Source organism: Montipora capricornis, chromosome 3 (genome assembly GCF_036669925.1).
Source record: "Montipora capricornis isolate CH-2021 chromosome 3, ASM3666992v2, whole genome shotgun sequence".
Classification (NCBI taxonomy): Eukaryota; Metazoa; Cnidaria; class Anthozoa; order Scleractinia; family Acroporidae; genus Montipora; species Montipora capricornis.
In genome coordinates, this window is record NC_090885.1 from 20,344,326 (window position 1) to 20,361,825 (window position 17,500).

Genomic DNA, 17,500 nt, shown 5'->3' on the forward strand with positions numbered 1-17,500 from the left:
GGGTTCCCCAGAGCTCTTCTCTCTCAGTCATGCGCAAAAAAGAGAAGAGCAAGCGCTCTGGGGTAGAGATTGCACATGTACACCGACAATTAAGTCTTAATGCGCTAACTGCGTTTTCCAACTGTACAGACCGCTCAGGAAATTTACCAAAACGATAAACGTTTATGTATATGCCCCTTTCGATGACCTTGCATTGAAGAAAAATAACACTGATAAATGTCGAACAAAATCGAGAGAATACCATGCATAAAAGCAGCAGGAATTCTCCCATGCAAACCAATGCAACATACTTCAAGTTACAGTATCTGACGTGCCATCTACGGTCCTCGTCTCGAATATCGCCCGTTCTATCCACTACAGATGTTTTTGCATTCAGGTTAACAGAATGTTGCTCACAGTGAACCAACAGGAACACCCAGCCACCGTGGAAGGAAAGGTAAGGGACAAACCTTGCAAACAACCTTGATGCAACGTGTTCTAGAAAAATCAAATGAAGTATGCCAGTCAATAACTCCCAAGTTACTCCATTCCATGTATGTTTCTTCGAGTAACTCAATAGTGAGTGAAGTTTCGTGGTGGCATATAATAAGATGCGATTTTGTTTGCCACGTCCCCAACGGGAAACGACCTTTGCCCATGGGGAAGCTATTTCATTTGTGATGTCTAGCCGTTGATTTTACTAAGGAACGCAAAAGAAGTTAACTAAATGAAGAATTTCCCGTGGGAGTTTCTAATGCAACAACCCAACTACTCATAAGCAATGATTATGAAATGGCGATTCCCTCAGAACGCTAAACCACAACCGATATGAATCCAAACGCTCCAGATCTTTTGCAAAGGAGACTTAAAGTGCCCCTGTGACCAAAAAATCAATTCATATTTTTCTTTGGATTTCAAAACTATGTTAACAAAACACTAAGTGACCCACGTTTTAAGCCTTGATTTCAGAAAGACACCTCTTTATTTTAACTGTAATTTTCCTATTTAATGGTCCGCCATTACTAACATTATGTTCTTGAGAGAGCTGGATCGAGGAGAAAATGACGTCAAAGGCTCACTAGTTTAAGAATGCACAGCGTGTGTACGCCGCAGAATTAATATGCAGCACGGGGGTTTTGGGCTTTCAGACTTTTAAACTCACGCTTTGCATATATAATAAGCTGCGTTCACACGCTGAAATTTTAAGCTAGTGAGCCTCTGACGTCACTTTTCCCTGGATCCAACCGTCTGAGGTCCAATCGGTCAGTTTTGAACGTGAGTAATGGCGGACCGTAAAATCCAAAACTTACACTCAAAGTAAACGGCCTTTGGATAAAAATCAAAGCTCAAAATTTTGCCAGTCACGTGTTAAGCAAACACACTTTCAAAATCTGAAGGAAAAAAGGAAGTGGCTTTTTTGATCAAAGGGGCACTTTAATGCAGTGGGTAACACCCAACGAGACGCTTCGGTTGAATATGTCTCAAGGTGAGATTTAAACCATCTCAGATTTTCGGGTTTTCTCAGTGTAGATTTCTCAACAGAAACCAAGATTCGCAACAGCAGGAAAACAAGTCTGACGTTTTCCGAGGGGTAACTGTTGTCATTTCAAAGAGATAGCAGACATTTTCAGGAAGCAAATAGATCGTTCATTGGAAAGTTCGTAAAATGTACTTTTTAGCTATTTTATTCCCTAAAATCTATAAGTTTTCAGGGGTGTGCGGAAAACGAAGACCTGGAAAACGAAGACCCCCAGAAAAAAATAACATACCAAACAGCAAATAACAAAACACATCACTCATGTCGTTTAAAGCGATCGATAAGCTATCTATTGTGAATTACCAAAAACGAAGACCCCCACAAAAATATAAAACGACGAACGCAAAGTAGCCAAACACAACATCCCCAGTGTTTTCTGTGGTCTACGAGTCATTTCAGGCAAATTACTGCAGGGTCTTCGTTTTAGGTCTTCGTTTACCACATAACGGCCTGGGTGTGCGGAAAACGAAGACCCTGCAGTAATTCGCCTGAGATGACTCGTAGGCCACAGAAAACACTAGGGATGTTGTGTTTGGCTACTCTCCGTTCGTCATTTTATATTTTTGTGCGGGACTTCGTTTTTGGTCTTCATTTTCCACATACCGGCCTGGGTATGTGGAAAACGAAGACCCTACCGTAATTCACAATAGATAGCTTATCGATCGTTTTAAAAAATATGAATGATGTGTTTTGTTATTCGCTGTTTGGTATGTTATTTTTTCTGGGGTCTTCGCTTCGGTCTTCGTTTTCCGCGCACCCAAGTTTTCAGCTACGAAATGTTAACAGATCAAATAACAGGGCATAAGAAATGTGTCTTGAAGATTTCAAAACGAGACTCGGTATGCACAGGTTCATAAGGAACAAGCATTCTCGTTCCCAGCGCCTTGGATTGACACAAAGGCTCTGGGAAACTCTATCTAGGAGAACATGTGCCGTAGGGTTCTTGTAGCCAAAAACTTACGGTGTCTGATCACTCCTCATGCTAACATGAATGCACCAATTAGGGACGCTTTTGATTGTTCTTCACGAAAACCAATGAGAAGACAGTTCGTTTCAGGGTTCCCCAGAGCTCTTCTCTCCCTCAGTCAAGAGAAGAGCTATGGGGTCGAGATTGAAGGAACAAGAAAATGTGAGAAAAGGGAAGTAAAAAAGCATTACAAGGTCCCACCGAGATTTGAACTCGGATCGCTGGATTCAAAGTCCAGAGTGCTAACCATTACACCATGGGACCAGGTCCACACCGATGGCAATGAACCAAAAGAATAGTAAATTTCGAGAATCACTAGTAACCAATACTCTTCGATTTGGGAAAACGTAACCTGCTTGTAACAAGAAGAAAAATTAGCCGCAAATTCAGGTTATACGATTTGACTGAATGATTTGAGGATAGTTCGGGACGCATTCCTTACAATCTTGGCGTCAAAATTCTTCAGTTAACGGGATTGTTCCAAATCAAATAAGTACGGACTTGACAACTTTTATTTGAAATAGATAAACGAAATTGCACAAGTTAAACGCTCTTAAAAAACAAAACACAAACAAAATAGAGTATATCACTAGCGTTGACAAATCTTCGTGATTCCTTTTTTCGATATAGCTGTACGAGAAAACAAATGGTTTAATGTTGGAGTTAAAGAGAATTTTCAGAAGCCTTACGTATATTCGAGGCACAGATTTTAGCATTTTACATTATACTTATTTGGTTAACCTTAGTAGATGAGCCACTATTCTGACGAAAAAAAAACGAAAAGGAAACGAAAGGAAAAAAAAAAAAACCTTCAGGTCCCACCGAGATTTGAACTCGGATCGCTGGATTCAGAGTCCAGAGTGCTAACCATTACACCATGGGACCACCAACACTTGTTATGGGAAATTTTATTTAGATAATGCTAATAGGAATAATTTGCATTCTCCGCAGCGTCATTAATTGTATATTGTCATAAATCTTTGATCTATTTGCTTCCAAACAACCATTCAACGATAATTGAATCTTGAGTTCAATTTAAGAATGGCAATCCAAGAAGGAAATCAATTTTTCGGATTTTGCCGTAATGGCGGCAAATTTCAACTCGTGTCACTCGCGCAAATGAAAGCGGAAAATCAAGCTAGAAAGCGTAAGTTCAACCTCATCATCACCAGACATGTGTCTTTTTGCAAAATAAACTTGTAATTTTGTATAATGATGTAACTACGCTGACAAGCTGGCTTAGTATATCTTCGATATATAGTGAGTTGTGGTCACCTGTGTTGACACAGTTATCCTTGCGACGTTTAAATTTAAAGCGCCCAAAGACATTTTAATTTTAGTTAATCATTGGCCTGTGAACGAAACTATACATACCACACATTTGCTCTCTGATTTTTCAATCTCATCTAGTCATCTTCAGGCAAAAATCAACTCATAACAGTGTGGGCATCAGCTAATTCATTCGAGTGTGACGTAGCGTGACTCGTGTCACGGTCTATCTATGCCGCTGGACCCTGAGCATGTTGTTTAGTCTCCGTTGACATTGGTCTCCGTTGCGAAGTAAACATAGCAACCTGCGATAGTCTTAAAAGCGAAACGAGAAACAAAAGCGCATGATAGTAGGCTATAATCGAAAAGAGTGTAAATAATGAATAGGGAGTTTAAGCAAAGACGACGGCTACGGCAACGAAAACGGCAGTCCAAAATATACCGTAGCGCTATCGCAAGTATTTCGCGATTATTCCGTCTTGTTCACCTTGTAGAATACAGGCGAACTATCCAGTAACTGGATAACTACGAACTGTTTTAAAGTCAAAACAGAAAATGACTGTTTCGTGGTTATATGCTCACGTTGTCGTCAAAACCTAAAATTTGGTGATTTCACGTTGTTGTTTTGTGGAGTACGGCAGAGAAATGCACGGAAATTCGTGCTGCACGTGCAACACGATTATTTTTCCTTTTTTTAACCAATCATATTCTTGCTTTGTGGCGTTGCCGTAGCCGTAGCCGTCGTCTTTGCTTAAATTCCCTAATGTTGAATGACAGAAGAACAAAAACAGCGACATTCGTCGATGCTTTAATTCTTATTGGCACGGAAACTAAAGATAGGATCTTTCGAATAAGGATAAACTCAGTTTGTTAACCCTTTCACAGGTTGTAAACCACCAAAAATGTGATACAAGAATTATATTGTCGATGAATATCCAGTATCAAAACAAGTCCACAATAGGGTCGTTTATACGAGAGAAAATAAGCCGCGGCTAACTCTGGCCGCGGCTTACGTAAGCCGCGAAAGGAACTATTTATACGAGTATAAACTCCCCAGCCGGGATAAGCCGCGGCTTGAGAAAGCCGTGAACGTAGATTTTGTACCATTTATACTGGTGGTTCTCCAAATCTCACGCAAACAAAATGGTACTGTCTATGGGGGAGGAGGAAGTGGCAGGGGATTTTAACTATTACAGTCATTTCCTGGGCGACACACGGCCAAATAACCGGCCGTTTCGCCTACGGGTCGTTTAGCCTACTGTCTGTTCGCCTACGTATAATGTCGGTTCGCCTACGTCCAATATGTCATTTCGCCTACGATTCATATGTAAGCTTTAAAACTGAATTGTTTAAAAGTCCTTGTTGAATCTCACAGAAAAAACTGTGACGGCTAGCTAAGGCGTTATTTCTGTAAACTTGTGTCTTGAGCGGGGTCCTTGAGCGGCCTATACCAAAGAAAGTGAGACTTTTCATTAACATATCAATAAGGGATAAGGAGCTCGTTCCCACTCTACTGGGTGGTTACACGTAATGATTATTAGTATGATTATTAGTCTCAAAAAGTCGCTTGCAGTAATTAAATTGCATTTGTGAACTCATTCTATATGTAAGCAATAAATAAGTTTGTACGTAAAAGTAACTGATTAACGAATTTACTCTAAAATGTCGCGAAATGAACACGGACTAGGACTACAATTATAGATTTGCAACGTATGTCACTTAGAATTAAAAAGAAAAGCGGAGAAAAGACCGTAGAAAAATTTTGTTTCAAAAATTAGAAAAAGTTGACCGAACGATGTCGCACTAGGTTCAATGGGTTAAGAGAAAATGCACTTAACCTCTACACTACCGAAACATCGACTTCAATTTGGCAATTTTAAAGCTAATCCTAATCAGGCTCAGGGGTTGCCTTTTCCTTCGCTGATGACCGGAGTGCTTCGAAGAAGAACGCAAATTTATAATTTCCTTCGGAACTGAGAGATCGTGAAGCCTGGGGCGAGTTCACAAACCCGCGGGAGAATGATCCGAAAAAAATGGCGGAGGGAAGGAAAGAAAATACAAATAGAACTTACTTATTATCAATCTTTTTCGAAGCATTCCGATCCACAGCAAAGGAGGGGGAAATGTGAGATTAATAGACTTTGCGCCCGAACCTGAGCCTTAGTCTGTTAAATTTGTGGAGTGTAGCGGTTGAGATTTCGCCGACACGAGTGGCACGAATGGTCAGTCAAATTTTTCGTTTTTACTTATTTATTTTCATTTCTATGTTGTTTCAAGGTGGTCAACTGTTTTACAAAATGATCACGGTCATAGCACGGAGTTTAAGACGTAGGCGAACAGACAGTAGGCGAAACGACCGTAATTCCTTTAAGACCTTTCAAGGTCTAATTGGTCTTAAAGGAAACCATTGGGTCTCTCTTGAACGATTCAATAGTTGATTCAGCCAATCAATATCTTAATTACGTTCACTTTTGGCCTCGGTTGTTCAAAACACGACGCGCCTTCTACGTCAGCGATGGGAGAATACCGTAAGGTTGCGCGGGAGACCGGTGTGAAGATTAAGTGTTGCCCAATAGACCATTTTACAGTTGTGGCTAAGTTACCAGGCCTAACAATGGAAGCGTGGCTGCCGGTGACCCTGTTTTGATACAAACCTCCATGCATTTGTAATGTTAATATGGACTAATTAGCATTACAACAACACAATTTACATGATAAAAGCAGTGAGGTCTGTATCAATGCAAGGTCACCGGCAGCCTCGCAGCCATTCATAGGCTTGGTTGCTGAGCAAACAACTGTAAAATGGCCTATTTCAACATGGCGTCTGCAAAGCAAGAAAGTTTAGCAATAATCGAAGTGGGCCCTTAATTGACATCTGTAATATAAGAAAGCGATATCTGCTTAACCAACAAACTATAATGTATAGTGGCAGTTTTGATATCTCGACTCTCTTTACAGATATGCAAAACTATCCGGTAAGCGAAAATATGAGATCACAAGTTTAGTGTGTCAGAAGTGCAATTCTAGAATACCTGACAATACCCGGCCATTTTTTCACGGCAAAAATCTGTTGGTCCTGCCCTTCCGCAGTCGTGAACTAAGCTGAATTCAGCAAGTGTATAACTATTGCTCCTGCAGTCCCGCACTCCCGTAGTAGAAAGCTGAGTGGAATTCAGCAAGTGTATAACTGTTGCTCCCGTAGTCGAAAGCTAAGTGGAATTCAGGGTGCATGTAACTGTTGCTAAGTGGAATTTAGTGGGTTTTGCCAGTGTTCCTGCAGTCCCGCAGTCCCACAGTTGTCAAGTAAATGAAAGTCAGCAACTGTTTGTGCTCCCGCAGTCCCTTTGTTCATTTGGCGCAAATCTTTTGGAACAAGTAATAATCGAGGATAATGGAGTGTTACTGTGGTCTTTTGCGGGGGCTGGACAATCTGCGAGCCATGCGAATTTCGCATTTAAGTCTAAGCACCCATTTCAAATAGTGCTTATAAACAGTTATTAAGTGTAAGCACCCATTTTATAATGGTTAGCTTTCAATAACTGTATAACTCGTAATTGTTGACTCCCATGGCTCGCCATATTGGTTGACATGACTTGCAGCCATGGCTCGCATGACTCACAGTCATGGCTCGCATGGGTCACATGACTCGTATGGCTCGCTGGCTCACACATTGTCCTAACTCTCTTCTGCATTTTGTTCGTTATTAGGGGTTGTGATCTCTCGGCCGCAACCAATCGTGTTCTTGGAGGAATCGGTGTAATTGGAGCAATAGATGACTGTGGGACTGCGGGAGCAGGTTTTTAAGTTACAGATTTTAGTGTCCGGATTTTAGTGACCAGCCAATTTAACAACATTATTTGAAATGTTATTACTGGTACAACAATAGCAGTCTGTGTAGGTGACGAATTATCCACATGGGAACCCGTGGAGTGCCTCAAGGTTCCGTTTTGGGGCCCCTGTTGTTTCTCTTGTTTATTAATGATATGCCTGCTATCACAACGAATACTACCACGCTATTTGCTGACAACTTGAAGTTAATAGGAAATGCATGATCACCTGCAACCATTCAGTCGGACTTACACTGCTTATCCCATTAGGCTGACGTGTGTCAAAAGAAATTTAATGAATCAAAGTGCAGCGTTTTGCATATTGGTAAAGACAACCCTAAGAATAACTACATGATGGGCCATACACCCTTGCAAGTGCTTGAAAAGGAAAGATATCTGGGAGAGGTTGTTTCAGCTGGTGATACCCTTTGTTGGCCCAAACGCTGCTCTTAGTAAAGATTAACTGCTGCATTTACCCAAAGCTAAAAATAACGCTAACCTTTATCCTTACCTTATTGTTGAAAATAGGTAGCAATTGCTTAGACTTAAAGAGACACGTAATGTTGGATGTCAAAATTGGGTGTGCATCTAATTAGGTGCATTTCTGGACATGTGTTGCTGGGAGGAACAATTGCGAGGAATGATTGGAAAACCAAAACAAATGATGTCATGGATCATTAGAAATGTTGTATCTAGGAAACCAGAAGCGCTGATTCCATTTTACAAAGCTTTTGTCAGACCCCATTTGGAATACGCAGTGCAGGTGTGGGACCCAACTGCAAGACCCCGAAACTGGGGTATTATTATAATGGAAATTGAGGAATGCCAAAGACAGTTTACGAGGATAATTGAGGGCATGGGCCCACTCCCCTATCGTCAAAGGTTACAGTGTCTCAGATTAATGACTTTGCTGGAACGTCAAATGCATGGTGACTTAATTGAGACTTTCAAAATAATTGACGATTTTGTGGACTAATTGGTCACACCATATGCTTGGGACGAATACAGCTTGTCGAACTCGTAATCTTAATGTCACTTCTCATCATCCATTAAGATCAGCGCATGACTTCTTTAGCAATAGAGTTATTAAACATTGGAACCAGCTGCCACTACGCTTGTGAAATTCAACAAGTATCAATGCCTTTTAGGCTGGTTTCACCTCTTTAAGTTATCTAAACCTGATTCGCCTTATGGATTCTGGAAATTGTCGGAAGAAATCTTTAATAGAATAAATGATAAAAGTCATCAAGTCACATGTGAATTATTTACTAGCCAATCACGATGTTGCCATGCGGCAAAATTTCTTGTTTTAATAATTGATTTTGTTGTTCTCTGTTTTCAGAATTTCTTTCTTTCTTTCCTTATTTTTTTATTTAGTATTCTTAATAATACATTATCACATGCTAATAATAATTTTGGAAATAGATTTTGTAAATAGAGATATCCTGAAGTGATATAATAAAATTATCTTATGTTATCTTGTCTTATCTTGGCTGTGTATTCTACTGGCCCGCATGAGTGTGACCAAGCAAAGGGCATGAAATGTCAATAAGGTTAATTTTTGTTGTTATTTTCCTTTTTGATTTACAGGAAAAAAAATACTGCATAAACTCTGGATTAAGTGACAACATTTGTCATCCTGATGGAGGTAAAACTGCCTCAGAAATATAGTTTTGCACCAGACTAAACCCATCAATAGCTCTTGAAAATTCCAGAGTGATGAATCTTAAGTCAGCTGATCATGTGTACATGAAATTGACGGTAGGCGCATTTAGATCAAGAATTAATCAGTCTTTATCAGGGGCAGTGTAGTACGTTTGAAAGTGGGGGGATTTGGTTCTGGTATGGATCACAGAAGTGTTAGGGGTGTGAGGGGAGTAGGGAGAAGTTTAGGAGAAAACAATACCATAGGAAAAAAGTGGGGAGGGGGGGGAGGGCTACAGCCCCTCCCTCTTTGCAGCCCCTGTTAATAAAAGTATCAATGTAAATGGTTCCTTGGGGACGAGTAAGGGAAGAATTGGAACATTTCAAATTCCAAGCAGCAATCAACCTACAACCTCTGTTACCCCTGTAGGATACTCTTGCCTTGTAATTCAGCTACGAAATTCCTGATAAACTAGGTTGCTTAACTACAATCCTGGCCAAAAATAATGGGACAATTTCCTACATATATCTCAAAGTCTTTCTCTGTCCCCCCTCCCCCTCGCAATGTTGTTACGCTGCTGTGTTTATGTACAGTTCGAAGGATCCCAGCAGCTATCAACATTGCGAGGGGGAGGGGGGTGTCTGAAAATGACGATGAGAGCCTGAATAAGGTTATGGAGACTGCTTATAGATGTGTAAAAGAAAAATGTACAGTGCGTCGGCCATTTTGTGTTCTGTCCCGTAACTTTTTGGCCAGGATTGTAGGTTATTTCAAAGTGTCCCACTTGACAGTACTGCAGGCTCAGAAATTTGAAAGTCATTCAACATGAGATGTGTATAGTATGATGGTAATGGTGTTGAATGTACCTGTGTGAGAGATAAGTGCGATCTCACACATTACCTCATTAGTACAAAGTACTTCAGTGAGTGTTTTTCAGTTGTTTCCTTACCTGTTGCCAAGCAACCTTTTATCATTTTTCGCACAGGTACATTCAACACCATTGCCACTATAATTGCATGCGTAGCAGTATTTAATCGAGGAGGTTGAAGGGGAGAAAACGCTGCCTGCGAAGAAGCTGTAGTGAAAGTAAATTTTTTTTTAGGTCTGCAAAGTGAGGTTGGCTCAGTGTGGCTACTTCAAGGGGATGCCTAATCGCAGGCTATAGATAAAAGGGAAGACAAATAGTATAAACACAGGAATAGTACCATTAATAGTAGCCACCCATATTTATTTCAACTAAATGCTTTTAATCCAAACAATTCGTTCAAAGTTGAAAACATACCTCTAACTTCTTCGTTCTCGTACTTACACGAATCCTTGAGATATAATTGTTAAAATAATGTTACTGCGGTACTTGATATTGCTGTATTCAAAGTACTAATCAAGAGAAATAAAAATCACGATTTTCTTTACACGAAATTTATACATTGATTTTTTTTGAGATCACCAGATACAATGTTTGTTGTCTCATTTACGACTGAAAACCGAGTTAAAAGCAAAACTGTCCTATACAGCCACTGGATGAGATTTCAGTGCTTTTATATTTTGTTTATTTCCCTGGCAAATTTCGACGTCATTCAGTTTCATCGTGAACGAGCCTTGCCAAAGAGGATTATTGGGAAACCTGTTGCGTTGCATACTTTTTCAAGCTCATGGAGTGTCCATTCGTTTCATACTATTACATCACTTGTTTCATGACGAGCAATCAATTTTGCAATCCACTAAAATATTACAGAAAACAAAAGAGTATCTATATTACAGTCGAAAAGTTTGCCCGAAACACGTTCAGTTTTTTTAAGTTTTCAGTTTGTCAAGAAACTCTAATATCACGTGACAAATGCACCACAGGTGCATCAAGCAGTGACGTGGTTATCCAGTTCATCAAACTTTACGGACGATGGACGTACGACCTTTTGAGTACGGCCTCCTCAACCGATGATTCCTGGGGGTTTTTCTTAAAGAGATTTGGATGCTTCTTCTTGGTGGAACCAATTAGGTTATCGCTAGGGACGTCTGTCTGTGTAACGTCGATAGCGGTGTCGTTGCCTGCTGGTGGTAGAGCAGGGGGTCCGGCGGGTGCAGCTGTGAATGCAGAAATGGACGAGTGAATGAAGGGAAGTAAACCCATGGAAAGAGGGATGTAGATTAGGAAAAGCTCATTTAATTAAATGAGAAAAGGTTTTAAAACATTCAGCGATTCTTGTCCTAAAATGAGTGGGCATAAAAATACATCTTTATACAGCTACAACACTGTGGGGAATATTAATCAAATACAGTGGAACCTCGATTTAACGAACCTCTATATAACCAAGTCCTCGTTATAACGAACCATATTGTTCAGCCCGGCCGAAGTTACAGTAAATTTTATGGAACAAAACCTCGATATAACGAAATCCTCGTTGTAACGAACACAATCCAGAAGCCCAAACATAAACAAAGGATAAAATGCGAAACAGACCAACAAGGATGAAAATCCTTTAATCCTCTACTTACAGAGCAACTTCACAGTTACAATAACAGCTCATAACAAATGCAGACACTGACACTATCGACACATTCACAGATCCGCTTCATCCTCTTTGTCTCTTATTAGTTCTATTAACTTTTTTTTTTTTCAAGGCTTCTGGCGGTAAAAGGTGTAAGTTTGGAGCGTTTTCACATGACGTCACGGCAGCCATGTTGATGTTCCCAAACAAAGAAATGGCGGCCATGATGATGTACCAAACTAATCCTCTGGGAATTGAACTCTATTTTTATGCAAATAGTTTCTTTTGTTTCATCAAATTAGCATTTATTTTAGTCGCGTGAGTAAAAACGCTCTATAGCTGGAAATTCCAGTCCAATCCCTTGCTTCTCCGTTTTGCCAACCACTTCCACGGAAATTTCTCCTCTGTGTTTCAAAAACAAGTGAAACACAGGTGAAAGTGTACTGTATCTTTATATAGACATTATAAAGCACAAGTGTTATTTACAGTAATCGTTCAGATCCAGAAATGCTGGGTAGCGCAACGTAACACCATTAAAAAAAACAATTACCTCGATATAACGAACATTTTGGTTGTTTTCCCGCAAATTCGTTATATCGACGTTTTCGATATAACGAAGCCTCGATATAACGTACCAATTTCCCCCTTCCCTTGGCACTTCGTTAAATCGAGATTCCACTGTAAGCGATTTTTGCATCAACAGAGCTCTCACTAGTACGTTGCGAAGGGATCAAATGAACTGAGTTTGAAGAAGTTTGATAAGGCAGAGGAGAAACGTATTAGCTCGGTGCGGAATCTAAGCGTAATAGCAACCAATGCCGCCCTGATTATATATTATGCAACAGAAGGAGATAGTAAATCAAGCTTCATTTTCACAATTCGAATTAACCGAAACGACTTGAATAAGAAAGTTAATCTAATCTCGAATATTTTTCGTCCCTTAGATAAATCTTTCCACTCATGTTTGCTACATTTTACCATTTTGGCAATGGGTTTTTTACGCCTTTTTATGTCCTACCCAAGGTACGTACAGTATATAACGCTGGCACTAAGTTATTTGTCCCACGACCGAACTGGAAAGAGACTTGAGGGTTGTCCTGGCGTTACTTCAAATAATTTTTTGACATTCATGTTATAATTTTAAAGCAGTTTGAGAGCAACAAACTCATCCCATAGCTCCCCTAGCCCTTATGGTTATTCTAGGCAGCCAGTTCCCTCTACTTTAGTATGTATTTTGTATTGCAATTAATTTTTTTTAGTCAAGAGTACAATAACTTTTTATTGTTCTTGTTCAGACGTCAAATAAAGAAATGCATGGCCTTTGCCAGGTGTTGGTGAAGTGGTGAGAGCACTCGCCTCCCACCAATGGGAGGGTGAGGTTCACTTAGTGATCGGTGATCGGTAGCTGAGGCTCGATTTCAGACTCGGCGTCATATACGGGTTTAGTTTGTTGGTTGTCTACTCTGCACCGAGAGGGTTTTCCCCAGGAACTCTGCACCGAGAGGGTTTTCCCCTCTCCTCAAAAAACCAACATTTGGTTTAATTTCATTTTAGTTAATTTCTATGTCCAGTGTCCCTAATTAGTGCCCCAGCGATAGATGTCTTGACACTGAATGAAGTTCATCATCATTATCATCACCACCACTCGAAGCTCGTTCGTTAATCCAAATTACTTCCGATTAGTTTTCGTAATGTTGCGAAACGTGTACTACACGTAAAAAGCAAAATTTGGCTCAAAATGTCAAAATGCATTATCTTTTCGTGGGAAGATTCATTTTATCATTGGAAGATACTATGCTTTGTGGAGAATTTACGAAAGTAGCTTTGGTAGCAAGCAATTACCTGAAAAATCTTGAAAAGGATTAAGACTTCCTGTCGAGCAATGTAGCCGACCCTTCGATAAATAAGATTTCGGGAAAAAAGCATAAATAATCAGCGCGTTAAATCGGAGGTAGCATACCTGGAAGGCACATCTTTGCTAGAACCTCTATGTCAGCTTTGGGCAGCGCGTAGTTGTAAATCCTGAACTCATCGATAAATCCCATGAGAGGACGTGCAGCCTTGTGATCACCAATTCCAGCGCGTGACAGCCAGTCTCTGGACAAGAGACCTCCACCGATGGTCATATTGCGAAGCTCGCCGTTCACGTAGATTTTGGCCTTACCCGTGGCAGAGTCGTAAGTTCCCGCAAGATGAGTCCATTTATCTAGCAAAGCAATGAAAACACGTAATTCACCTCAAGTGAATGCACGTAAACGTTACCATTGAAACAACTTTTCCTACGTTCGTTTCATAGCTTAAGTCGAGTGTCAATCAAACATCTCACCCTTTGGAACCTGCTTTCCCTCAGCAGTGCAGCTGAAAACAATGTGCTGTGTCTCGTTTCTGTGAAACCAACGCACAGACCCGTAGTTCACCTCGAAGTGGAATTGCCCGCACTGATGACTTATTCCGATGGTGTCAAACACGGATCGACTGCCTTCAATGTCCTTCAAATTTACGAAGGCAGCCACAGTGACTCCCTCTCTTGGTTTAGCCTGGAAAGTATCCCCGTGAAATAGAATATCACCACAGTAGGTATAGGCAGCATTTCCACATTTGCTCTGAGGAAAGTTCACAACGATGGCACCATCTTGCATGATGCCATTGTTGGCATAGCCAGAGGAGTCTTCTACCACGACCCCTTTCGTTGCATTGAACTGAATGTGTGCTACAAGCCGCTCTGTTGTGGAAGAAACAAAATTGGTTGACTCATTGACACGTTCCCTTTACCCATTAAGGAACATTTATTAAGGGAAATCATGAATCTAACTGACCCAAATCGGTAAATATTCGCCAAGAAGGTAATAGGAAAACCTCAGTCTGACGAAAAGATTCCTTGAATTCTTCAGTTTGTTAAGTTTCTGCAGTGAATCGTGAGTCAGAACGTGTGGTTTGATGGACGATGGGGTGGAAGGTATCTTAGTATGTTTTTTCTTCCATGCCTACAGTGTGCGGGTCATTTACTCAGATTGGATGGACTGGGCTCATTCCTTACATATGCTAATGATAAGAAAATGTACTTACTATCTAATCCTATGTCAGATGCAGATGGGAGGCTCACAATGTTTGGAATTCCCTGCTTCTTGGACAAAAACTGGCCAGGTTTTGGATGTCGACAAGAAGCAAATGTGCCTATGAGTGCAAGCAAGAATACACTAAGGTATAAACCTCTTATTTAATAGTTTAAGAAAATCTGGTGGACGGAGTTTCGAAACTTCTTTCCATGGCTTTCTGACAAAAGCTGGTTCTTCAAAGAGTATCACCCAACAAAGCCAGGATAAAGAAGGCTCAAAGGCGCACCGAGAAGAAGCCGAGTCAAGTGTGTGGTGAATAAGGCAGTTCCCAAGTACCCTTTTTCCGAAGCAAACACAAAAAACTGATCATTTTCCAATAACATGGGTACGGCGGAATTTACCTTCCTAGGAAGTGTACACTGATCGAATGACATCACATTCTCTTACGTATAAACTGGTTATAACAAAAACGAACGGAATCACTGAGCACAGCTGTTGTGACAGAACGTGTTCACAAAAAGAGGAATGAACTTTCAACTACAAGAATAAAGAGTGCTTGACATAACGCCAAAGGGCGTGTTCAGTTAGAACGAGTGAAAAAACACAACAATGGCCGCTAATTTACAGCTAACATACACCAATTAAAGAGTGTGGATTTTGAGGAACCTTTCACCGGTATTTTTTCCTCTAAAGGCGTGGAATGAATGGACTGTGAAACAGGGTGATGTTAAATGAAATTTAACTCATAAACGTATTTAAGGACAATTGACACTGCCGAAGATGGATAACTTTTGAACCTCTAAAATCGTGCAATATCGTAGACGTAATTCACAAAACTGAAAAAGGGTCTCCTGTAGACCCACTATCTAAAGGAGAGGATTTAGCAAGTTTACCTCATCATCGCTTTTGAATTACGTATCCTTTTATGACTGACAGATTAGATAGCCTTTTCCCTTTTAATTGAGATATCTTTCTCTTCTTTTTATTCATCCGGCATCGGCAGTTTCGTACGCTAATCATGTGTGTTTATTCCAAACCAAAAAAAAAAAATACAAAGCGGCTGGGGACCGCTCATTGATGTTTTAACCGTTAAACACCCTCTCATAACAGGTACCATGATTTCTCAAAGATGATCTTTTCTTTTCCTTTTTTTATAAATTTAAAATAAAACATCTGTGAACAATTCTACGAAAATTCATCAACGACACATCAGTTCCAAGCGGCACTTGACTTTAAATTTAAGACTGCTTTCCTCCTTTGTAACATACCTGTTATCACAGGGACATAGAGCCTATTTGACCAGCTAATGATTCAGGTACTGGGCACTATAGAATGTACTACAAACTGCTGATATTTAAAAGGGTTCTGATAAAGATGCCAAAAAAAATAAATGGCTCCCATTTCTCGTAATCGCTTCCATACCTTTAAAGAGGCTGCCTCAGTCCGAGAACTTTAGTTTAAAAAAGACTGAAAGAACTTTGGAAAGAAAATCGGAAGGAAACTGATCACCGAGGCAAACTGAAGATTGTTTCGTCTACAAGATAGTTCGGCAAACTAAACTAATTAAGTTGTTGTGTAAACAGTGTTCTCGACATCAGGCGACCGACGCAAGATTTTTGACACGAATTGTTGGTACAGCCATCGATTCATTTACCAGCGATACTCACCACTAATGGTCAAAGCTAAGACGAAGAGAAGTCGTTCCATCCTCCCTAAAACCGAAAAGAGAATTTGATAAATTGTAATTGCATCAATCCATGGTGCGCCTCGACAAAATGACTTACCGGCTTATTAAGCAACAACTGATGAAAAGTCAAAATGTTATGAAAGATAATGATAAATATTGACTAACAGTAACTCCACTGGCCCGTCCTCTTAACGCTGTATAAGCACGTTGTTGGGGGATGGCGCAAATACAGGGACTGATACTTGTCTTCTCACGATTGTTGGACGGTGAGAGGGTAAGTTAAGAATCTAGAGTTACGTCAGTAAACTAAACTACAGCGTTTTGCACAAAGAACAACATGACTGTGCGACAGGTGGAGGACAGGTTGTGTGAAAACTCTTCCCTGTGTGCTGTTAATTACAACGTAAACAAGGAAAAACCAGGAGTTACTTTACCTTGTGACACTTAAAAACCCAAGAATTTTCCGTGGAAGTTTGTCGAGCGGGAAAAAATGGTTGCCGATTTTCTGATTTCTTCAATTGACGTATCTTATCTAGCAGTCTTATTTAATGCACTTCACATTCCAAAGCCATGACCCGTTGCATTTGCTCACTTGGTTCGCATAAATATTTTACGGGAAATGTCAAGGAAGGTGTTATTTGCAAGGAACAAATGCTTGCTACGAATCTAGAAAACTCAGGGAATTTGAGTTTTCTTGAAGTATCAGCGCTCATGGAGGGAAATCGGGAATTTCACTTTTCATCTCATTTGAAGAGTATTCACCTTTGCGTCGTGTTTTCTCGGAGCTTTCAAATTTACTCGGGGTGAAAAGCTTTTGAGAGTACCGGTTAGATACAATCACCTTTTCATCCTTTCAATACGAAACTCTGCACCGCACAAAATCATAAACTACAGGTAAAGGAGTTTGAAACACAGGGGAACCGTTTCACTTACACAAAGAAAGGGCAACAAGAGCTTACTTTTGCGCATAAAGGAACGTTCTTTTTTTGGGAGGGAGGGGGGCATGTTTTAACCGAGCGGGAACTGAATACAAATATCGATACTTAT

General features: G+C 40.3%; 2 protein-coding genes and 2 non-coding genes across 10 annotated transcripts in view; all 4 read right to left on the reverse strand.

The window, feature by feature from the left end:
* The window catches only part of LOC138040878 (uncharacterized), a 46,024-nt gene extending 42,055 nt beyond the window's left edge, over window positions 1–3,969 (reverse strand). For 2 of the 5 annotated variants that reach the window (XR_011130702.1, XR_011130700.1), the window contains exons 1-2: window positions 3,858–3,969; window positions 301–477 (exon numbers count right to left, since the gene is read on the reverse strand). Coding sequence is in view for 2 of the 5 variants with exons in the window: in XM_068886585.1 (XP_068742686.1) it covers window positions 291–477; window positions 3,858–3,864 (194 nt within the window). In the remaining 3 variants the exon portion in view is untranslated. Of the gene's footprint in view, window positions 1–241; window positions 478–3,857 lie in introns of all 5 variants that reach the window. The other 3 variants (XM_068886585.1, XM_068886584.1, XR_011130701.1) reach the window with 2 other exon arrangements.
* On the reverse strand, window positions 2,676–2,747 carry Trnaq-uug (transfer RNA glutamine (anticodon UUG)). The gene has a single exon. It is a non-coding gene; the product is annotated as a tRNA-Gln (tRNA).
* On the reverse strand, window positions 3,297–3,368 carry Trnaq-cug (transfer RNA glutamine (anticodon CUG)). The gene has a single exon. It is a non-coding gene; the product is annotated as a tRNA-Gln (tRNA).
* Window positions 3,970–10,426: 6,457 nt separating the features above from the next.
* On the reverse strand, window positions 10,427–16,986 carry LOC138040867 (uncharacterized). 3 transcript variants are annotated; one of them, XM_068886567.1, is made up of 6 exons: window positions 16,888–16,986; window positions 16,434–16,478; window positions 14,777–14,884; window positions 14,037–14,432; window positions 13,671–13,916; window positions 10,427–11,306 (listed from the first exon to the last, which is right to left on the reverse strand). In XM_068886567.1, exons 2-6 carry the CDS (start codon window positions 16,471–16,473, stop codon window positions 11,113–11,115), a joined length of 984 nt encoding a protein of 327 aa, XP_068742668.1. In that variant the 5' UTR covers window positions 16,474–16,478; window positions 16,888–16,986; the 3' UTR covers window positions 10,427–11,112. The 3 variants fall into 3 exon arrangements, with proteins under 3 accessions (XP_068742668.1, XP_068742667.1, XP_068742669.1); XM_068886566.1 differs by lacking the exon at window positions 16,888–16,986 and adding an exon at window positions 16,619–16,737; XM_068886568.1 differs by lacking the exon at window positions 16,888–16,986 and adding an exon at window positions 16,551–16,684.
* Between the last annotated feature and the right edge of the window lie 514 nt (window positions 16,987–17,500).

Bases quoted from the DNA above. Each gene is read 5' to 3' on its own strand.
- LOC138040867 (XM_068886567.1), bottom strand. From the start codon at position 16,473: ATGGAACGACTTCTCTTCGTCTTAGCTTTGACCATTAGTG. The intron at 14,885-16,433 runs GTGAGTATCGCT...TTGCACTCATAG, and splicing joins CTTAGCTTTGACCATTAGTG to GCACATTTGCTTCTTGTCGA. The intron at 11,307-13,670 runs GTATGCTACCTC...CTGCATTCACAG, and splicing joins AGCAAAGATGTGCCTTCCAG to CTGCACCCGCCGGACCCCCT.